This window comes from Amia ocellicauda, chromosome 19, assembly GCF_036373705.1.
Source record: "Amia ocellicauda isolate fAmiCal2 chromosome 19, fAmiCal2.hap1, whole genome shotgun sequence".
In the NCBI taxonomy this organism is placed as follows: Eukaryota; Metazoa; Chordata; class Actinopteri; order Amiiformes; family Amiidae; genus Amia; species Amia ocellicauda.
This window is the reverse complement of record NC_089868.1, coordinates 19,617,966-19,642,845: the sequence shown is the minus strand read 5'-3', so window position 1 is coordinate 19,642,845 and position 24,880 is coordinate 19,617,966. Positions and strand designations below refer to the sequence as shown.

At 35.5% G+C, this 24,880-nt stretch overlaps 1 protein-coding gene across 1 annotated transcript in view; it reads right to left on the bottom strand.

Moving 5' to 3' along the window:
* Window positions 1–24,880, bottom strand: part of atf6 (activating transcription factor 6) — a 40,863-nt gene that overhangs the window by 6,214 nt on the left and 9,769 nt on the right. The window contains exons 8-15 of the mRNA XM_066692011.1: window positions 20,808–20,993; window positions 20,330–20,421; window positions 18,409–18,549; window positions 15,945–16,058; window positions 14,822–14,921; window positions 11,459–11,526; window positions 9,948–10,059; window positions 3,579–3,663 (exon numbers count right to left, since the gene is read on the bottom strand). Of these exons, the coding sequence (XP_066548108.1) occupies window positions 3,579–3,663; window positions 9,948–10,059; window positions 11,459–11,526; window positions 14,822–14,921; window positions 15,945–16,058; window positions 18,409–18,549; window positions 20,330–20,421; window positions 20,808–20,993 (898 nt within the window). The remainder of the gene's footprint in view (window positions 1–3,578; window positions 3,664–9,947; window positions 10,060–11,458; window positions 11,527–14,821; window positions 14,922–15,944; window positions 16,059–18,408; window positions 18,550–20,329; window positions 20,422–20,807; window positions 20,994–24,880) is intronic.

Sequence of the window (24,880 nt, the reverse complement as noted above, 5' to 3'; positions counted from 1 at the left end):
AATTTTGAAGGACCTGAGGAATAATCTTAAACCAAGATGTACTCCAGAAACAAAAATAATGAACTACAACGACGTGCTTATGGAGCCCTGCAGCTGAAGTAAAAACAGAAAACACTCTGATGCACATCAACGCCCTTCTGTTGATTCACATTTTACTGGCTGGCCTGGATTCCCCAGGGTCTCTCATGAAGACTGGGAAAGGTTCGGGGTCAGACGATACACCCAGAAAAACACTCTTTAAAGTGTAATATGTGAAAATATTATTGCTAGTTTCCAGAGTTACTATACTGTGTCATCCGTGTGATTGGCCGTCTTTGAACCATGGGAATCATTCTTCATAAAACAAACACTTGAATGTTGTTTTCCAAACAGGGTTAAATACTGCAGCATTCTCCCTGCGACACACAAAATGTGAAGTACAACCAGGATAAAAGAGGGGCAACACAACATATAGAAGTGCCTTCATTTTAAAAGTTTCAAATAAACCATTCCAGATGGAGCCTATTTTTATATAAGGGGTAATTTTAGATTAATACAAGCTGTAACTGGAAAGAATGACAGATTAATTGTAACTGCACCTGGCAGTGAGCTGCAGTTTCTCCATTTCATTAAGCATTATTTAGAAATGTACAATAAACACAGAACGTCATTTCAATAGTGAGGTCACACGCAACTGCTTTGGTTGTCTAAATCGCTTCCTTCCGTTCAGAGACTGACACCCTGAAAAGTGAATGGGTAAACACTTCTGAGGAAAATGTGTCAAGCTTTATGGATATGTATCCAATTACAATACTTTCCTTTTATCCGACAATCTTAGCCAACATTTGTAATTAATATATTTTTTAAATACATGTATTCTTTATTTGTGTGTGGCAGTAACACAACATTTCCACTGATGTACTGGAGAGCCAAGGACAAAAAACTAAACAAAACATTGCATTGCATAAATTAACCCCAGGTGTAATTTCAGCTCATTATTCCTGCAAATATTAGTTCTGCCAAGATCGGCCACAGATCTTAAACTGATTTAATTCATACAGATCGATCCGAATATCAAATTCAAACCATCCATCTTACAGTTGTGAGTTTTCCTTTAGCAAGAGAGGGAAATAGGGTTTCAATATCTCATAGAAGCAGTTCATAGTGACTGAATTTTTGAAGCATTTATATAAATATGTAAAATGCTATTAAAGTTAAAAGATGCTGACATAATTTGTACAGAAAAACATTAACAAGGCGATTAATCTCTATAGGTTTTATTTTACATATCCATTTAAGAAAAATAAATAAATCAGACCATAAACAGCACGTAGAGTGTATAATGCATCAACCATACCATAATGTCACAGAGAGACGCAGCTAAACATTCATACAAACTGGAAATCTGCCACGTCTGAGGAGCTGTGAAGTTTACAAGTTAACCCCAAGGGTGCCAAATAATGATTTATATTGGCCAATGTCCTGTCTGTGTGGGCTGAGCAATTATATAACGCATGGATTTTTATTTAGGATTTTCACTTTTCTGGAATTTTACTCAAACATCAATATCTATATTAGCCTAACACAAAATAATGATCAGAAATTAATCATTATAAACCATGATACTTGATTGTATTGCTGAACTGAGAGACTTGACACTATACTACTAATAGCATTTGAAGGCCCAACAACAGCGTGAACTCCAAGCCTTGCCAACCGTAAAATTTCAGTCATCTGCGTAGAAACATAATCCTAATCGTAACGGAAGCCTAAATTCACATGGACTCTAAACCTAAAATTGACCCAGACCAAAATTCTACACTTCATTTTAGAGCAATATTTAGCTAAATGACCCTGAACAATACTGTAAAAAACACCTAAAAAAATTATTTGCAATTGATACATCCAAATTTGTGAATCTGTCAAAAATGGTTACATATACTTCTAAATATAAATCATTCAGAATGTCAAACTCTGTTAAACTGAATAATTTAACAACAAAAAAATAAATTTAGTTTTGGGTTTACTCCATTCAACATAAACACAGCTTTACATTGTTTTGGATAGAACTGAAACTATCTGCTTTTTCTTCTAATGCCAATGGAACTCTAGTCTGATGTGAAAGAGATTTAATCACCATAAATGTACTTTAAACATTAAGAGAAAGTTCGGTTCTGACGGGGGAGGGGGGGGGGGTCTGGGGGAGTTTCTCCCTGGGACCCCTGGGACGTAAGCAGAAACACTTTCATTTTTAAACACTGCAACACAACTTCTTCCCTATATAGTCCACAGACATTTAGTAGTAGAAAAGACAGTCATCTGAAGAAAAGTCCTGGAGTGATTGTAGAAAATGATTTGAGAACACTTGGAATGTGTTCCTGATTGATTTATAGCATCTGTACTCTGCTGCCTAGGACACCCACTTGTTTATAGTTCACTAATTGCCTGTGGTTGAAGTCTGTCTAATTCATGGTATCCTTTTCAATTAACTGCTAAACCTTTCAAGTTGAAGTTCACAAACATTTACATATAAACTAGTCTGTTCTTTTACAAGAAACTTGAAAATGTATTAGAATCTGCCAGTTAAATGATACACATACAGCTCTGGAAAAAAATAAGAGACCACCTAACATTTCTGAACTTGGAGTGGTCTCTTAATTTTTCCAGAGCTGTAAGTAAAAGCAGTGCTGGGAGTGCTGAGAGAGAATGCCCAAACACTATTCTGTATTTTAATGGATTTAAACTACATGGGGGAAAACCACATACTGCACTTTAGTGGTAGTGACTTATTTCTGTGTAATAAGAGAGAAATAAAATGCATCTGTTTCCAGTTACAAAGTATCAATTTGTATATTCCACCTTGTAATTAAACAGATGTAAATAAGGACAAGCATAAGGTCAGATATTGTTTTAAAGTGTCTAAAAGGGAGAGATTGCAGAAGTCACAAGACGAGATGGTTAGATATGTCGTGAGCATATCACAAAATATCTAACCATCTCAGCTTGTGACTTCTGCAACACACACACACACACACACACACACACACACACACACACACACACAATATATAAGTGTCGTCAATGAATTGCTGTTAACTCATAATAATAAAATAAATAGGTAAATCACTATTCACGGTTTTGACCCTTCTAATGTACTATACTTAATTTCTGCCAGCACGTTTCTTTATATACGTCTATATGTGAGGTTCAATTTGGTTACTCGTGTATTTTGAAATACTGAAATACAGCTGATGGAGAAATACAAAATTCAGGACCTCGGGACCGGAGTTTGGTTCTTGAAATAGAAACAGGGTTACCTGCAACTAGTGCCAAACTCAATCCCAGTATCATCGAAGTACACTGAAGTACCAGGGTGAAGATGTGTGAAGAACAAAGCGGGGGCCCATGAACATTCAGCACAACTGGTGCATAAATACTTAGCTGGCTGGTGCTATGTAAATGGCTTCTCTCACTTTTGGGTAATATTGTACAACTGAAAACAAACACGCTAGTCTGGCTCAGGATAGTTTCTTCCTAATTCATTTAAAAGTCTCACATTTTTTATTGCCAAATGATATTGCATGAAATATTAAACTTACCATGTGAGTTCATCGCTGGTAACACCACAGACATCTTTGGCCTGCTCCCTTTGTTGTGATTTGTTGCAGGCAGAAGCAGGTGATCCTTAAAATGAAAAGGTTCCCGTTAAGTCATACAGAATCATTCACATAAACATGTTTAAAGTCACATTATTGGGTAATAACAGTTAAATGTGATGTGCATTTACAATATATTGAGATATAATACGTCTATACAGTATACATTAATTTATAAATGTGGACAATGGTCCTTTTTAAATACAACTCAGTCAAACTTTTTTTAAATTTGAATATATTTTCCCAACGTTTAGCTATTCAAGATTAGAGGGCATGGACATAATTTAAAAAACATTAATAAAACATAATTATGGCATCTGTGAGATACTTTGCCTTTTCCTTCAAGTCTCAAGCGGGCTGTTCATTGCCAAGTCAAACAGTGATTTGGAAAGTTGACATTCGTCTGTCTGTATGGTTAAGAAATTATCCTGGACATTGTGAGAAGACACACAGACTCTAGAGAGATCCTTGGGTTCCTTTTATGTATGCATTTATTTATTATACTTATTTTCAAACCTAAGCATAAGAAAAACTGACTTTGAACTCTAAAATCACAATAACTTTAAGTATAAAATATAACTAAATGGGAGGTGAAATGTACCAGTCAACTCACTAATGACTATATAAGGTAACAACTCTGAAATAACCTTAGTTGAGACAAAAATGGTAAAGAAGACTATTTCTAAACCACAGACCGAAGGTCAAAAACAGAATATTTAAAAATGTTTCCTTCTCAGTTCAATCACGAAAAATGCAAAGAAAGAATATGTAATACCAAGTGACATGGGAAGATGATTGTATTGAACAGAATTCACAAGCAGCAAAGAAAAACAACAACAGTTTTTTTAAAGAATCCTTAATTTAAAACCACTTCCTTTGGAGTATTTTAAAGCATGAAAAGCCACTTCTTTAAGTTTAAGTGTTTTTGGTTGACTTTAAAGTGCTTGACGTTGGTCCACTCAGTTTACAGTCTGCAACCAGCTGAGTTAATCTCTCACACTGGAGGCTACAGCTTAACCTATCCCTGAGGCTGCAATTGAATAGGTCACATCCTCAAATCTCTGGCAGGATACAGAAAAGCTGACACAGAAGGGAAGCCACATTTAATTTTAGCCAACACAAAGGCATTTTTAGATATACTATAAGGTATACTTTATTATTTAGGTTTCTTATACTTTTCTCCATGTCTTTGGGATAGCAGTACTAAAATAACACAAAGAAAGTATCTATTTATGCTACAGTCTCCATATGTAACTAGTGCTACAAAACAGGACAGCATGTGGACTTTGATTATGTAACCCCACAGTGCCTTCACCTGGGCTTTACGATGTTCTCACTTTATTTATATGAATAATATAACAAAACAGTAGACCTTTTAATCAATAAAATAAAAAATAAAAAACTAACATAATTCACTCTCATACATACTAAAAACATAAATAAATAAAAATTAAACTCCAGCATATGGCCAAAGACATCTCATAAGAAAAGCTCTTAAACATAGTGGTGGTCTGGAGTTTGTCCAGGCCGTGAACATCTAATGTTGCCGTTTCATTGTCCCATTTGGGAATTTCACCATGTATTTTAAAGTCAGTGATAAAAATGGGACTCTACTGAAAGTAGTAACCAAAAATTCAAAACTGTTTTTTTTTTTTTTTTTGGCTTTCATTGTTCAAACAGCTTTTCATCCGAGTATGAAGGATATTTGAAAGTCAGATGCTAGCACTGTGGTAGACCCGAGTTTATGACTTGAGCTCTCAGGCTGTGAACAAAGACATATTTTAGAAATGCACAAGTCTACATATAGCAGAAGTACTGTTATATTGCTGTAATGTATAATGATTTGCTCTTAATTCTAAAAAAGGATTTGTAAAAATCTAAAATAAGAAAAAATAAGGCAAAGACACTATTTGACATCAATTGCCAGCATTACCACCAAGATTACAATTTTAACGAACAAACGTTTCTTGTTTTTGGCCACCATGCAGCAGCAGATGACACTAATTTTGTTAGCCAATGCTGTGTAACTCGGGGTTTTAGAAATAAATACCAAGGAAAATAGTGCTTATGCTACAGCAAATTGAAAAAGACAGGCACCGATAAGGATTCCAATTTTAATTTGAGAGGAAACAATCAACCACAGCAGAAAGCCCACGCAGAATCAGCCCTGGTTCCAATTGAAATCTTCAAACAATATCTGTACAAAATGAGCTGACTAAAGCAAAATATTCTCAGAGTATGAACATGTGCATACCAGGACTTCCTATCAGAGCCTTTTCTCACAGTAACAAGAGACTAGTATAAGCAGCGGTTTAACAGGCTATGGCAACGTGGCACTATCAAGTGACAGTTGTTCTGCCACAAAGTGAACTTTCGGTCTATCCTTAAGAAATGAGCACCCAATTCAATTCCCTTGGACACCCATACCCACCTATAGATGGGTCTTTAGGTCAAGTTGTATTGGCCACCATCACCACCCTGAAAACCTTAGGTCCTGGTTTCCATTTTCATAGTAATGATGTCTTCTTGTAGTATCAATCTGTTACTTTAATCACAGCCTCCACCAGATGAAGGGCAGACAATGAAACCTGAAGCTGCTCTGCTCAGTTCATCAGCCATGGGGACGCAGTCTGGAATAATACTGCTCCTCTCCCTGGCCCAACCTCTGCAGCTGCCTTTATTCTTGCTCGCTCTACAATAACATTAGACAATCCCACACATCGTTTTAGACATGTGTTGGGAAAAGCACAGGCTGGACGATATACTGCACGATGTGCAATCTCAAACACCCATCCTTTGAATGAATGTCAAGATACTGCAGCGAAAAGCATGACCATAAGTTGGGCAGCATCCCTTCTTCCACCTCCAAGGGGAAGACAGCAGAAGACTGCAAACGATAGGGTTTCTCGTTGCTAGGACTGATGCAACACGACGATAAACACACAAACTGCAGGAACTAAATAACCACATATATTAAACATTTAACAGAAATAAAGCCCTTGAGAGTCAGAAAGAACCAGCATACATACACATCAAAAACCACAACTGGTTTTAATCTTGAAACCAAACAAACTCCCACCTATTATTATAACTTATGTTTTGAGCCCTGGCTGAGATTTCCTTATGATTGCAAATGGAATGTACTGACTACTTCTACTGTAATAAAAACATGCACATGTTATTTATGTATTGTCCAATTAGCAATTGATCAATACATCAACTGAATTAATAATTCACTGACATTTATTAGCAACTATCTCAAAGCTAACATATCAACATCTTGCACTACTACCATGTATCATGTAGGAAAACAAATGCTACTGAGACCAGCTGATCAAATTGATGTCCTATTCTAGTTTTATTTTTTAGATCTGTTAAAAAAAAAAAAAGAAGGGTTCAGCACAAACCAATTCAGAAAAAGTTTGCCTGACTGGGAAACAAACAATAGAGGTCTTAAACCACACATTTCAATCTCACGCTCTACTCAATAGAACGATTTACAGCCAACTTGAATTCTTCACCAAGTATTTTTTTCAACAATCCTACAAGTCAAAAATTATAACAGACCAGTTCTCACGTTGGATTCCTTTAAATTGAAATAAGACATTCCAGGAATCATTGAGAAAGAAACAAAGAGAGAGAGGGCCTGAAAGAGAAAGGTCAGTGACTTTAATGCTATAGTACATGGTTTTGCACTTTACAAACACTGCAGCATTTACACAGCAACTATAGAGCTTCCTTTCTGACCTGCTGCCACTGGAACTGCTGTATAAAACAAAAAAGCACCGGGGTTTATCTCCATGAGAGCGTGAAATGCTAGATGGCTTAGGAGACTTTGAATGTTTCAAGAATTCGCGTGTGAAGTCATTTTTGGTCCCAAAAACATTCATGATGTATCCACGAGGGACTTAATCAAGCCATTGCTGTGGAGTTGTGAGGAAACACCCTTGGAAGAGACGCAGGAGGATATCTGATTCCCTGGCAAGCCGCAGAGCATCGAGCAAATATAACGGCTGGACAAAAGAGCCTCATCAGCTCCCAACATAAAATCAGCCCAGCTGGTGATTCAGATTAAGTGAGGGGAGATTGGAATCAACGGCAATTCACTTTGAACAGTAAGATTAGCTTCTTATCAGTGAAATATGACATGCTTGTTGATAATTACTCGGTAGGTTTAAATAACATTCAAAGCTGGGCCTTCTTTGGGTAGCATTCCACAAAGTAACTGGTCAGGGAGAACATGGGTTTTGTTTGAAAGGATTCATTTCCACAAACGTTTTAAACCCGATACACAATATCTTGAATGGCTAGGAGGGTCACACACCACCAAAGAGGAAGTCATGGGGTCAAGAGAGGAGTTTCTGTTTTTGCATAAAACAGCATAACATGCAGCTCATTGCACATAAAGGAAACTGATATTTTCAATCCCAGAATTATATCCATTCTCCAAAATATTTCCATTTGTGTGGATTAAAATGAAAAAAAGAATGTTGTTTACTTAAAAACAACAACAATTATAAAACAAGAGTAAACTTCTACTAAGAATGCACATCTGTGGGGAAACAATTGTGTCACAAAAGTCTAAATGGTCTGTCAGTTTCTCTTTAGGGTGATGAATTGGGACTTGGCCTTCAGGGTCATAATGAAAAGTCTGCATTGTTAAACGTGTTCCTCTGCCTACTGTGTCAACAGCCACACTGGTCCATTTCCAAGCAGTGTGTGTGACAGGATGTAATGGATAGACAAAGCAGACTGCCATGTCGAGTTGCTGTTAGGCTTAACCTTGTCTGAGAAAAGATGCTGAATTTCAAAAGCTCTGTCACACCTCTCGGTCAAGCAGAGCTGCAGGTCATTTTCAGTGAAAGCCTTGTGTGAAATATTTACTTCTGACTGCAAGGCACAAATTAAGTTATTCCAAAATAAAGGAAAACACTGCGAACAACTTTCACCAGTTACTGAAAAAATCATATATTATTTGTATTTCTTAAACTGATGAGGCAAGTAGCAGTTTTGGGCATCTTTGAAAACAATATATGTTAATATGTTAAACTTCGCATTAATGTTCTCATTCATGTTTTTTAAAGTTAGAAAGAAATTAAGCCTCAACATTTGGTACATTTCCTTTTCAAGATAATTCAGTTAGAATAGAAATTAAGATACATATTGAAATAGTGTTTATAGAAGGATTCATTTATGAAAATGAGGAATTAGTGTTTATGAAAAATGTAAAACACATTCAATGTTTTTTTTTTTTTAACAAATTACAAAAAAATATCCTGAAGCCAGACTTCTGAGACTTAATTCAACACAGTAATAATGTATTAACCCATGTATTTATTAAAACTACACCCTTCTGTCCACAGGGCCCTATATTTCACACTAATAAAATCAGCAGTACAGTGTGGGTGCCATGCTTTCAGGGGTCTGGCACCTCATCAGTGGAACAAATAGTAAGACTTCCTTTAAGTAATGCAGATTTTGTGTAGTTTCAAATCAGAGTTGTTGTTTTAAAAAACTGGGCCAATGTTTTCTTTTTAAAACATCTGCTTTTTCATTTTAGCTTTCCAATTTAATTAAGGAATGGAAATTTAGAAAATAATGTTTTTAGCTGCCGAGGACTCAATGTACCGTTAAAAGGATTTGTGCCTTATAATTATATTACCATTTAATCAGCACAGTATTTCAGCAAGTTCAATAATATACGATCACTATTGAGTTGAGAACTGATTCGTCAATAGGAAGAGAATAAGGCCGTAGACTTTCCACGTCAGCTTTGAGATTAGTAAAAGTTTAGTTTATAACATTCAGTTTAAAAGATCTCAGCATTCATATTTAACCTACAGTACTTTTTCGACAATTCCTGAAATTAATTAACGCATATGGCAAAAAAGTACTATTTAGGTTTGCATACATAAACATTTTTAAAATTGTATTTTTGGGGCACACATTACTGTGGATATTTGGCTGATAGAGGTCTATGACAGTAGACATAACTATATATCATCCTAAACTATGAAAATTGTATAGTTTGTAATCTAATAATTTAACAATGAAGGGCCTGTGGTTATTCATCTTATGTCCCTGACCATATCTGTGTTGTTAGGGGAAGACCAAAACAGTACTGCAGGATGCCAAGTCCAATGAAGAAGTTATTAACAAAATACCAACGTGTTAACAGACTACTGGCCTGGTCTTACGGTTCAACCATTTTTGGAATATTACGCAATGTACACACACCATACTGTGAGGGAGGGAGAGAGAGTTGTGTGTGTATTGCAAATCTCGTGGCAAATTAAGATTAATTATACTTACCCTACGAAATGACACCACATAGAAAGTATCCCCCCTGCGGTGAATTTCTTCAAAGAATTCATTGTAGCTCCGATATGGTGCATAGTACACCTGTAACTCACTCCCTGAATTCCTGCAGGAGGGGATTGATGGCAGTTAACATGCTGTAGCAGTGAGGTCAGTGAAATAAACACACATTTCCTCTCCTACTCTCCAAAACTTCTCCAAAATGAGACTTCCAACTGCACCTGCAAAGTCAGACCCAACGCACAGCTGGAATAATACCACTTGGGGGGGGAAAAAAAGTATTCCGCAAACATGTCCAAAATACAACCGTTTGCTCACTGACTTTCTTGCTCTAAACAAAAGTTTATTGAGATCTGAATTTAAGTAGACAAACTCATTGTTACACACTCCGTCAGGGATTGCATTTGTTTAATCAAGTTAAGGTATTTTCACATTACTCTTGACTGATGCCCAATCATCAGTTTAATTCTAACAATAACAAAGCCAGACGTTTACACAATTCCCCCTCATTGCTATATAGAGAATTCCTCGATCTCAATACATTATCCAGCTTCTACATTAAGCTCTACAGTGTTGCTGAAAGTGAAGATGACATGTTGAAATACTTGCTGCTGGAGTGGAGATCTTCAGAATTAAATAAAATATGTATACAATACCTACTTCTCTAAAAAAAATTTTTTTTTAAATAGATATATCTTTATGACACAGACAAAGCCTTGGCTAACTACTCCATGAACTAAGTTGCAAAGGCCACGATTGTGGGCTTTTAGCAAAATTACAGTAAAGGAATTGTGGCGAGTCTTAGTGCTGAAGATATAGAAATGTGGCCAAAAAAAAGATAAAGTGTAGAAGATGTTTGGACTAGGTTCACAATAAGCCCTTGGAAATGTGGAAGGTTTAAAATAGAACAAGAGTTAAGAAATCTTTAAATCTTCCACTTTTATTACATAAAATAAGCACTAATAAAAGTAAAATACATTGAAATCTAAACTAATTATAGTATGCAAACTACTATACTACATTTAAGGATTTAAGGATGTATATTAAACAATGATTTCCCCTAAATAACATTTTCAAAACACTAGGCATAAATAATAATGTGCTTTTCTTAGTTTGACAGTTTAAGATATACTTTACTAAAAGTTATTTCAATCAGCCTAACAATTTGACCTCCTTGTGGATACATAACATTACATTTGTGCACTACTTATATCACATACATTATTTAGTTTGGCAATTCAGTATTTTTAAAAACCAACAATCAAGTGTTGCAAAAATCATTTCAGTCGTATCCAACTAAAACTGCAAAAACAAAACCACCTTTTTAGAACATTTTTAAATTAAATTATATCAAAGTTAGAACAAGTATGTTAAGACTAGAATCATTAAACATTTGTGTTAAACATCTGGATACACAGATGTATGCAAATTAGAGTTCTTACGTATTTTACTAATTACAATTAAAGCTCTACTTAAATTGATCACAGTACATAAAGACGACTTACTTATCAGATGTATCAGTGTACTGGACTGTAACAATTTGAGCAACTTCAGCCTTGTTGTCCTGGGATTTCTATGAAAGATGAGATACACAAATGTCAGTTATACCGAGTCGAGGAATATAATATCTCAATATCTCAATCGTCTCAATGCCATAAACAATCAATTTCTGCAGAACTTTCTCCTGGTACTCAATGACACATAGGGGAGGAAGTAAGGAGACTAATTTGTAATATGTAAATAAACCAAGGCCCAGTAAGGGATTATCACTTTGAAAAAAGCAACATGAGAAGTGTTCTGGAGGGCTGATATGTCTTTTCACGTAGTATTTTTTATGGTGCCCATATAAAGGGACTGTTGTCGTGTGACCAGCATGGATGTTCAAATGAAATCTACATTTTAACAATCCAATGTGCTACACAATACCACAGCACTGAGATCTGAAGGGTTGTGCGCCCTGAACTGGAAGGATTCCAGCAATATGCATTACTTGGCTCATAAAAACAAAAACAAAAAATTAAACCAGAAAAAAAAAATACAAGACTACTGCTCCCTTCCTCAGTGAGATTCTGTGCTATATCTGAACACTGACAGATGTGAAATCTGAAACTTAGAATTATGTAAATAAAACTTGGCTTAAGCATTTTATATGATATTGCAGCAAACAGACTAAAATATTTATGTTAATTGTTCACTGAAAATCTTAGCTTTGAGCTGTGAAGTTGTTTACACAGATTTTGCAATGTACATCCCCCTTCATTTCACAGTCATCAGATAACTACAACCACAGTTCTACCCATTTCAACATCCGAAAAATGATTAAGCTCAAATAAACACACAAGAATACGTTTCCCAATGTTATACTTCTTGCAAACTAGTAATGTAACTAGAAAATAAATAAATACATAAATAAAAGAATCACTGGCAGAGACAAGTCCTTGAGATGAGACTAGGCAATCCTGCTGTCAGTTTATGAATAGGGAACAGCTGAACAAACATTCTTGGGCTAATTTCCAGGAACAGGCTTTTTCTGCGAGCAAATGAATTACATTCTAGTGCCAGCTACAATGCAGTTTAAGTAAAGTTTTCCAGTTAATTACCACTCCAAAGTAACCAAAAGCAACATGGGATTTAATTTCTACCCAAAGGTTTGACTCTCTCTTTCTAACTATGACAAAATGACTCTCACAGTGCAACTAACTCCAGATTCAAACTCACAAGGTTTAAGCACAAGTACCTTACAAAGCACTTCTGGTTGCCCTGCACCAAAAACCGAGAGGCTCCAGAGAGGCAGAGACTGAAAGCTAACCACTCTGGTTATCTATAGATAATATAAACCATCAGCTCATAGCAAAGGGAGAGGGGGAGGGCAGCTTGACATGAATGATGTGAGCAAGGTTGAGAACTAATTGAATGCAAACTATCTAAATGAAGAAATCATTTTAGCCACCTGCATCCCTGGGACTTCATATGAAAGCGTTTAATAGGGCTATACAATCCGAGGATAAGAAAAAGTAACAAACATCAAGGTCTTTAGGGCATTCTGTTTAAATTAAGAGACTGAAATACAATACTAAATAATAATAAACAGGTTCCATTCAAACTCCAAGAGAATCAACATGCTTTTCAGACACCACCGATAACCTTTTCAGGTAGCAACAAACGAAACAGGAGACCCACAATGATCTCAGAGCAGTTGGAATGAGCATCAGCTATAATTTGAAGAAATTACCATTGCCTACAAAAAATGTTTACTGTGCCATCTGCAACTACACACAAAATATGTGGAGAACTCGCAACACAAACTCCACTCTCCCAGTGGCAGCTGGTTTGTTGGTTTGTCATTGCATTAAATCCCAAAAACTTGGATTCATGATTTTCTAAAACTTATCCTAATCCTGCCTGCATTCTTGATTTATTTCACCCATTTTACAATCAAACACTGTTTACTACTGTATTGTACAGTCTGACAGGGATAGGGAACCGTGAATGATGACAACAACATAATTTTAAAGTTAATTTGTAAAACTACTGACATATTACAGACTTCTGCAAATAGATACTACGGTAACATGACTTGATAAGTCTTCCAGTTTAGCAAAGGTCTGATGAGCTGAAGTAGAAAAATGACCAAGATTATTATTCCCAAAAGTGTGGCACATTAGTTCTATGATTCATATGGCCTTAAACTGATTTGATATTCTGTCAAAACCTAGAATGTAATTGAGTTCAGTGGGACTGAAAGCTGTATAGTCACAAACCTGGAGCTGGTTAAATGGTTTGCTTTACCTATTAAAATAATTACAACAGTCTGCTTGAAGAAGAAAGAAAAAATAGTGCAATGTTATTTTCAGGGAATACATATAAACATAGGTTAAACTACTGATAATCATACATTATTCTACCCTCAGTAGTGACGCAACTCACTGTATCTGTGCTGTAGAGCAAGATCAACAATTCAACAATAAAGGCATAAACATTTTGTTTATGAGCATCACTGGCCTGTGGACTTACATTTATTTTCCTCTGTGGAGGAAAATAATATTAACACATCCCTTGAGAATTGATTGTTGGCAGATTTTTATGTTATTTTCTTTATATTTTATATTTATTGTTATAAAGAGATCTATGAGAGTTGCTAATCAACTGGCTTTTAACCTTACTGTGTGATGTCATTAACAATCACAAGGGATTACAATTATTTCCTTGTAATGTGTACTGTGATCTAAGGTCAAATGCTTTGAAAATAATTAAGGGTATATTCCATAAAAGCATACATCTTCTGCTGATTGTCACCACAAAGCTGCCTAGAGACATTGAGGAAAATGCCCAAACAGTGCCTGTAAATGATTTGGATTGAGAAATGGTGAGTGCTTGTTTTATACATTTGTTTTTAGGAAGCCTTTGCCTTAAGGTCCAACAGAACAAGAATTTCATAAGAAAAGATTCACATTACCACACAGTGGAGAACACACTGGAGTTATTATTTTACCTACTGTGTGCATCAAAAGCTCACAGTCCATTGTAGTTTAGACGCATTTCATCACAATATACACGCAACACAATTACATCCCATTACTATAATTATACATTGTTAAGAACCTCAACATGAACTCTGAATGTATATACTTTTACAGACAGGAAATACCTAAAAGATTTATAGGAGAATATAAGAGAAGCTCTTTGTAGTTATTTTCCTCTCGTGCTTTGAATTTTGGGGTAATTTTATTTGTATTTAGAATTTCTCCAAATTTTAAGAAATGCTGGTTGAAAAAACTATGTACAGATGTCTAAATGTGCACGTGGCTGACAAACTAAGAATCAAGCAAAAATAGGAGTCAAAAGCTGTGTAAGAGTGCATGTCATACCAAAACAGTTTTGCTTTTGTGTTGGCTGTTTGTCATTCTTCTTGATTTTGTCCTTTCCACTTCATGGCGATGGACCCAACCACGTAGTTCATTAGCCAACCTGTAGGGAACAACAGAACAAAACTAAATCAGGCAGTAAAATAAACTGTAGAAGCCAATGAGCAATTTATGCATTTTCTATAATAAAAAATAAATCGCTTGTTATTAGTTTGGTTAGAAATACAACGGTTTATAACCTCCACTCTTAGGCACTGCACTCTCAGATGGTGATGTTGTGCCCTCCAGTGCCGATTGATGATGAGCAAATATAGTTTTACGACCGTTATCTTAATCGTTATTTAGTTACTGTTATTGATCATCTTTATTGTTATTTTCTGCTTTCACCTTTACCGTTACTTTTGTAAATGAATAAATACAGATGTAGGGAAGTTGACTAATGATCTAGACCGTATATTTGCAGATGTAAACAAACAACCTTTTGTATTTTGGCATTACTGAACGGACTTGTCTGATTGGATTGTTCTTTTATGCTGAATCACAGAAGCAGAAAGATGCATCTTAAAAGTATTGCTAACCCCGCTACCACAAGGGAAGGGGTAAGTTCACTTGTTAAGAAGCCACGTTATATACAGAAATTCCTTCGAAAATTATTTATTTTTGCTGAACAGTCAGTACATCTCAGACTTTGGCTGCTAATAAAAAAATAAACAAAAACTTACTACAATCCCTTTAAATGATAGATCTTTTTGCCAATTTGTATTGAAAGCAGATCAATACGACATGAAGAACCATTAAGAAATTATCTTGTTAAAAAAACAATAGTAATTTGCATTCATTGACGTATACTGACATGTAATGGATTCATTTTTCCAAATAAATAAATAAATACAAATCTGTAATTCATTAGCTTACGAGTTTAAAGTATTTTATGTAATCTGGGGACAAACAGGGTCATTTGCTATTTCCTGCACAATTACAGTGTGTCAGTTTCATGAAACATCCGATGAGCTCCAGGCCGTCTTACACTAATAATGTAACAGATATAAAGTAATGACAGAAAAGGAAGAGTTCAACAACAAGAACAGCAGTGAGTGGGTGAGGCAGCGAGTGACTCAGTACTGACTTGATAGATTTGGTCCTGTTGATAGAGGGCTGGCAGGGTGGAGGAGGAACAAACAACAGGGGCTCCTTCTTCACCACCATCAGGGCCTTCTTCTCCCCAAGAGGGCTCTCAGACCTACGGGCAGAAACACAACACACCACACAATCAACCACAACCCAAAGTCTCGGCTTTTGTAGCTACTTACAGATCTATTCATCATCGTTTACTGTCCCGCAAGCTTGTTTTGCATTAAGTTACATGACAAAGAATGATCATAACGTTTACCAGTAACAGATCTGAATTTCTCCAGATAAATGCAGAATTCCCATACTGTTCTCTGAGGGCAAAATATGGCAAACGTGGCTTCAGTTTGTGTTCGCACTGAAAGTAAATCTCATTTATGAGACACTTTTTCCAAACTGTACATTTGATTACTGATCCATGAACATCTGTCTTGATGAGCTTTGTTCTTTCTGCCAATGCAAAGGGGAGTTGGATGCAGGAGATATTCAAAGCGATACACTTGGCCAAGATTAGTTTACTAAGATAGCCAACGTTCAATCTGGAGGCAATCAAACATATGCTAATTCCCAGCTGCCAGAAAACACATTAGTATGAATCCCGTAGACATTAAGTACATCAAATACTCATAAGCACCTCATGAAATGAAGTCTCTCTCACACCTACAACTATAAAGCCTTAAAACGAAAAACTAACAGCTATTAAGAGTGTGGGGATATTCACAAGATTTACTAGACAGTCAACATGCAGTCCTATAACCAAAAGTTGATTTTTAAAGAATTACATCTAAATATATATTTAAATGTAAGTGGGGGTAGAAGATTATTTTTCTGTAAACACTAGTACCACATGAGTTGTAAAGCATATACACATGGAAATTGGAAACAGATGCTGCTTTACTTTTACAAAAATGAAAATGAAGATGTCAGGCACAAGCTGAAAATAAAGACTAAAAGTCTGTTTCTTGCATGGGTGGGAGGACCTAGCTACAGTTGCTGAACTAAACACCTGGACTGGATGGGCAGCCAGTGACCAGTGTTGGAATGAGGGTGCCTGGATATCTGCCTATGTAAAATTAGACAGTAGGTTTGTAGGTTTGTCTTTGAAAAATCCAGTGACGTGAACACGTAAATTGTTCATAATAATAATAATAATCACAAATAACTGTTGCAGTGTGATGCCAGCAGCAGGAAAGCCTAGACATGATGGATTTCAAACCTAAAATTATGAGTTTTAGTTTATATGAATGCAAATTATTTGATCCGATTTCTTGAGTTATTCTTCCTCATCTGGAAACCGTTCTCTCTTACAGTTCTGTCTGATGAGACCCGCCTGCATACAGGATCATAAATCGCATTAAAACTAAAAAAAAAAATAGTTACATAACCTTTCACCAAGTTTAGGGACTATTAATGCTAATCTTTGCATACCCTTTTGTATTAGATTAAATCATTATTTGTAATGCAATACAACAGGATAATTATTTAAAATTCTATTTCAATTGTAGTTAATATATTTTGTGGTTGACACAACCAGGAAACAAGTAGCTAAGAATATCATATTTGTAATTCTTAGGGCTGGATTAAATCAAATATGTTCCTATGCTGCTAAAGTGAGAAGCTCCAGGAAAATCACAGTTCTGAATGTAACAGTTTCACTTCTGGGTATATAAAATCAAAAACATCTCCAGCTGCGCAACAGGGTGGAAACACGGTTAGCTGGTGTGGTCTACAGAATGGGTAAGCAGCAAGAAAACCACTATGTGTAAATAACAGTGATTGTCATAGAAACTTCACGTAAAACGGAGGGTAGAAGCCGCAATAAGTCTGATTTATACATTAGTGATGCAATAAGTAATCAATACATTGATTATTGATAATCGGTCCTTTATTTTCAAATGTGTGGTTAAAAATGTGTTAATTGACGCTTCAAATAAGAATTCAGTTTCATGCTTGCTATTGCCGGTTTCCATTAAAACCTTGAGTGGAAGAGAGTGCGTTACTGTAAGTGGTCTATTTGTTAAACCATGTGTGCACGCTGGCCTTAATAATACAATCATTTATTTTTGCTAACTTGTTGCAGTGGCAACACATGTGCCTATTAAAACTGTACAACAGTCAAAGCCTGGGAAATGCTGTTATGTTGATATATTTTAACAAGAATATGGACCCAACACATTCTACTCTAGTATGTTATTAAGTAACTTTCATGTTGGTGTAAGACATGCTCCTGGTACAATTTATGGGAAAAAATCATGATAATAGGTTAAACTATATATCAACGCTCAGTCAGTGTCTTAGCATTTGAAAATGGATAACCGTTCTCTGTAAGAATATTTGCACACACCTTTCAATTTAGAAGACCCCAACTTAAAATAAGAATAAACTCATACAAGAAAACTAACATAAGAACTCCAAGTTTTCCACCATGCCATAAGACTGCATAAGTTTCCAAGTGTAATTACCTGTCAGGGGATTGAGGAATGACAATCTCAGGTGTTTCCTGGACTCTGGAGTTCTCATTTTCGGGTGAGAAACCCAGCAGCTGCCTGCTGCTGTGCACAGTCCCAGTGGTGAGTTTAGAACTGGGGTCTCGGTGAAATACACTAGGAAAAATAATGTTATAGTAAATCTGAATGTCTGTAAACAAAAATGCAGATGTCACCAACAAATGAAAAAAAAAAAAGTAAAAAACATAAGCAAATGCAAGATAAAATTCTTACTCATATTTCTAGAGGTTATTGAATCAAGAATGCTGTAAATTAAAATCTTGAATTCTTCATTGGAATGGAATTTACTAAGCCAATGATGAAGATCTGAAGTGAATCCTGATGGAATTGCCTGTTATGTGTTTCAAAACATCTGGTATGTATAGGAGATAATTCTGTATTTGCACATTACAGAATTAGTTAATATTTATGAATAAGTTGAACATTTTGGAATTTGTGTTTGGGTATCAAAATATCTTGAAGCCTTCAATGTCTTGTGTGACTTTCAGTAGAACTAATTAAAAGTGTTAACGTACAGAGGTGACAGCATCTGTCATTAAGACTGCCAGGGAATCAGGAATGAGCAGACTGAGCTACATCAGATAACAGGAACCAAGACATAGCAGCAATATGTGTATTAAATAAAATAATATAAAATAAATACAATGTAGTGCCAACAGGATTCGTAGTTAAAATATTATTACATGTTTTATGTGATACTGAAGTTGCAAAAAAACATAATTAATGAGAACATAATGATAACAATGTAATTTAAAATATCTGTTAAAGATGAAAGATAAATGCTTAAGACTATCAGAGAGAAGAAGTGAAAAAAAATAAAAAATAAAACCATACAAAAACCATTGCTAGGAGTACCAAACCCAAAGGAAAAATAAACAGGCCAGAGTCACAGATGACCGTGAGTAAATAAAATCAGCACACAAAAAGGGCCAAGAATGGTTTTCAGAGTAATCAAAACAGTACAGTTAAACTAGGTCAGATTAACCCTACAAAAAAAAACTAAGTACAAAATTGTGACAATGAGTAGACCTATATTGTTAAGATTTTTAAAAACAAAACAAATCTACTATAAATAATTAACAAACCATATTTGAAAGAAGATAAGAACATTTTACTAATATTGATGAAACTATGAACAAAACACTTCAGCGAAGCATTTGCATCTCAACTTAAAAGGAAAGCTCGGCCCAAGAACTTTTCCAATTCATGCATCTGAAAATAAATTAATAGATTTCTCTACTCCAACAGTGGATTGCACTCATTCCTCAAAGCCTGAAGCCATGGAAATTCACAAATTACATTGGTCTTATCCAACTTTCCAATGCTTCATTAAACTCTGCTGTTATTGAAGGCGAACCATTTTCCAAGACATAAAAAGAGTAATCTATACAGTATGACAGGAAATAATGCAACAGTTGCTAACTCCATGTGCATTTGCAAACAGTTAGTCATGAAAACTAAAACCTTTTCTCTGCATTCATTAAAAACAAATGATGATATGCTTGGCCAATGAACTCATTTGTAGCATGTAGATGAACTCTAAACAATATGGACCGATATACAAGGTTAGCCTTTGAGAATTACATCAATTACATCAATTTCTGTCAACATCCTTTTATTATAATACATCCCAAAGTGACATGTTGAGTGAGGTAGTGAAGACACTGGAATACCTTCTTATGAAAACAAATCCTAATTAGTCACTTGAGAGGAATGATCTACATCACACTCAATTTCCCCAAACAGCTCAACGTTCAGGTTTCAGTAGGATTTGCTGCCTTCTCTGCTGTGCCCCTGGTGAAACCACAGGAGGGTCTGTTCAGTCAGAGAGCTCATTGATTACAGGGGATTATAATATATTAACATAAATGCTTACCTCATTGGACCACTATTCAACATAACAAAAGCCAGGACCACCATCACACATACAGCTCTTCTTTTAGGCGCCGTCACTTTAAGAACCTTATTCTAGGCATGAATAAATAGATAAAATGTTAGCTTTGATTCTTAAAAAACAAAACAAAAAAAACACTAAAATGTCATACTATGCGAATGTTGTGCCAAAACTATATATTATAGCACAAAATCAAAGATATCTCGACAATAAACACATTTAATACGTCTAAATAAACTTTAACCTAAGCTTAGGCTTAAGCCCTACTCATCCATTATCTTTGATGCTACCCTAAGGTCTAACCCAACTCTTAATCGTAATCCTAGCATGAGTGTTACATTTTAATTGTATTACCCCCAAGTTATCAACGATATCTGTAACTGACCCCTTCGCTTTCAAAAACGTAATAGTATACAGTCTGGTTTTCTTGTTAAAAGGAGTCTGTCTCTCTCTCTCTCACCTCTGACACAAGCCCTTCCAGCTGTTTCTTCAAGGAGCCATTCTCATTCTTTAGCTTTTCATTCTCAGACAGCGCCACCTTCAGCCTGGCTTCCAGAGTCAGCAGATACTCTTTCTTCTTTTTCCGTGACAATGACGCAGACTCGCGGTTTTTGATCATTCGCTGCTGTCTTCTCATTACGTTTGTCTGGAAAAAACACAATGAAACTGTTCTTGACAAAAAATAATTGCATTGTGGCTTCTGAAGAGTAGTTTTACTAATATTCATGTACACTGAATAGATTTCAACGTTTAATAATATGAGGTGGGCTTTAAGCATTTATTGTACACCTTCGTATGCCATTTTTTTGATGATAGAAAATAATAAAGGAAAGTTACGAAAAGCAAATTAGCATACGCCACAAAATCAATCCTGTACGTCTCTTGACAATTCTCTTTGAAAATGGCTTTGTATGTTTTGATTTTCCCAACATCTGTACCACAGAAATGGGAACAACCATTATGAATCATTTTTGCAAGACTTGTTAAAATAAACATACATTCTAGAAAAATGAACGGCATAGGCATCAAATTTCATTTATTGCGTTTCATTTTTAGAACAGCTCATTTTATAAGCATGAACATAGCACATCTTGAGGGGCATTTGTCTTCTTGTATGTCTTTGCCGTTGCCAGACACAGTTCTATGATGCCTGAATGAAGAGCTTGACTGAACTCGGGAAGAATCTGATCCAAAACAGTCTTTAGGATTTCAGCACCATATACTCCAGCTGCAGGCCTTCTAACTGTCTTAGCTTTGCTGCACCTCCATAACAGGTGTTGTAGCACATTAAGTTGAAATGGAAAAAATGACATTCAGGCATAAGCTCATAAATGGGCAGCAAATGTGAAAAAAATATTAATGACTCCAGCATGTGTCAAAATCCTTCACACAAAATAACCATATGACCTTTTTTCCCCCCCAAACGGTTGCTTAACTGTACAGTTACAATTTGTTTTTGTTTGTTTTACAAGTGCTGGCATTTCACCCTTGCTTTAAGTAATAACAATAAAAAGTCATACTGCTTTAAATTGTTTACGTTCCACTGCTACAGTATGCAATACAATGGACCGGAAAGCTGCCAAATACCAATGGCTGCACTTAATCTAAAAGCTAACCTAGAATTGGAAGTGTCATTTTAAGGAAAGTTGCTGGTCTAACATTTCAGAATGACATGAATGTTCAGGATCTTCTGAAGAAAAGGGATTGGGGGAACAACTCAGCACAAACAGCATGTGTATACCGTATGTCAACTTGGACCAGAAAAAATAAAACAAGAGCAGAGCATGGACACTTTTTGAAGGTCTAGTTCAATAGTTTCAGGTCATTAGCCAGTCGTTCGAGATGCAATTATACACGGAGACCTTTGTGGGATTAATGAAGGTTTGTTCTGTGTAACGCAGCAGGAAAATGGCGCTTTTCCTCTGGCAAGTGCGCCCTTTTCCTGTAACTGTGATTTCTGGAAAGCACTAGAGATTCCAAACCAAAAATGAAAATTTGGCACTAACCACTGCTAAAAAAGATAAAACAATTAAATACTTCAAAAACAAAACAGAAAAAAGCTATTATCTGGGTTCATCAATTACAGTTCCACTCCACTTATATTACTATTCTAAGATGCACAATTAAATGTAAAAACTAAAACAAACAAACAAACAAAAAATAATGGTGATGTGCAATAAAACAAAGAAAAAATGAACAGATTTTTATTGTTCACCAAAAAAGACCTTTTTCAGAGCTGAAGTGCAGGAAAGCTATAAACAGAATATCAAAGTGAACTGTTACCCTCAGAAAGAATTTCAATCCATTTTTCAGATTGTATTTAAAATTATAAATGGAGCATTGAAAGAAGGGTGCATGGAAATATTGTAATTTCTATTTAAGACATTTTACATACTCAGATGTCAGAAAACACCAATTTAGTGTATTTACTAAACTACTCAATTTAATCTGTTTTTTATTGACATGCAATTTTTTTTTACCTTTCTACAAATGCAGAGCTTTTATTAAAATATCATATTTAATAGTATTATTTAATTTGAAGAGGTTAGATCCTGCTTTTGGACCAAGGTTTAATATATTTTTGAAATATCCACTCATAACTGACTACGCAAGTAATAAAATACCAAAGGTCTTATGGGTATTAAATATAATATTTTTAGCTCTGGTTAGTTTTAGACTATTCTCCTATGACAAAGGCATATTCAGCACATTTAAAAGATGCATTTGACAAAGGCAGTTTAATTAGAATTGTACATTTGGAGAAAATAAAAAGCACTTAGTATTTATGTTTAAAAAGGTACTTCACTATTATCTTGAAAAATGAGACCACCCTATTTATGCAAATTGGTACATTCCATAGTAAAAGGCATCTGAGTATTGAAACAAAGGACTGCAGTGTGGATCCTATCTCCATTTGTCTGCTTTATCAACTGTTACAATCTGTGGTATCTAATTTTACAAAGCTTAGAAGGGGGAGATTTGGTAATAGGAGTTTCAGAATTCTAATAGCTCTTGCTATAAAGTTATTTGGATTCCAACCACAATGTTATAATCGGTCTCCTAAGAAACCATTTAGTCTGGGACCACTGCCACTGTAAGGTCCTGGGAACACGATGACTGTATAGTTACCAAATGAAGGCTGCTTTCTGTACCCACATCCCAAAAGTGGTACCTTGCACAATTATTATAAAAACATCCTGCACTACTCTAAAGCCTAAAGCACTGAAGTTGGAGTCAGCAGAAATACATTAAAAGTAAGCAGTAAAAAAACAAAAATCATGGTAAAGCTGTTTGTTTTAGTTAACTGATGGGGGAAAATGCATTCAAGCCACAGTTTTAATTATGTTGGTTTGTGTGTTTTGTTTGTTTTTAACAATGCCAGCCTCATTCATCAACATTTTCTAAACTGAATGCTTTAGACCATAGGAGTGTTACAAAATGTGATCTGCTGTCACCCTTTTCAATTTTCGTATTTACTACACTATCATCATGAAGGAAATATATTGAAGTGTGCTGGGGTTTTTGTTTTCAATCTTAGATTTTTCCATTCTACCCATCTGAGGCACAAAAGATCAATTTGGTAATACCCAGCAGACTTTCCAGGGAAGTGCAGATACCATCAACCGCGTCTGCATGCCGAGCTCCTGGACGGCTTGGTTTGTCTAGGCTTCCTTCAAAGTAATGTGTCAACAGTCACACTAAACTGTGCTTACTATACAGTACAACAGAATCTATTAGAAACATGCATGCAATTAAATATAGTCACTCATGTCCATTAACACATTGTTAAACCTCTGACCTGATTACATTCTGGAGTTCATTCCAACCTTTATTTCTTAAATCTAACTATAGGGTCCCTTAGCCACCTGCTCCTAATCTTGCGCCCTTTACAACACTACTACTACTGAATATGCTACTGCAGGCATTGCGTCAGAAAGACACTGTCTACAAGCTGGAGTCAAGTCCTAATGACTCTGAGTGCTGGAGTAAGTGATTGCTGCATTTCATCCCCCTCAGATATATATTTATATATTCTACATAAAGTTGAACATTAATGAAATTGTACAATCATTTGATGGATTACCCTTCATCAATAAATTCTGCAGCTGCATTCCACTAAGCAGGTGCCTGGCACTCTGCTCCAAGTTTACTTTCTAAGTAAACTATGTCAAATGGTAAATTGAATCCATCTGACAGCTGTAAAGAATACAATAGTGTTCTTAAAATGCCTCCACTGTCTTCATCAAAGCATCTCCTCTCTCTTTGTGATACACTGATGTGTAATGTGATTTATGATGCAGTCAGACAAATTAAAATTGGCGACAACAACCATCTATATTTGGAGGTTCCAAAATGATTGCTTTTAACAAACAGATATTTTTCTGCCTGTGCATTTTACAATAGATAGAATTATTAGTGGGTTTAATTTTTTACAGACCAAGAGTCTCACAGACTTTTGCAATTGCCAAAGCAATACTGGATGTTTTGGAACCGGACAAAACAGCAGCTGTTTTAAGCCTATTCATCATCTTG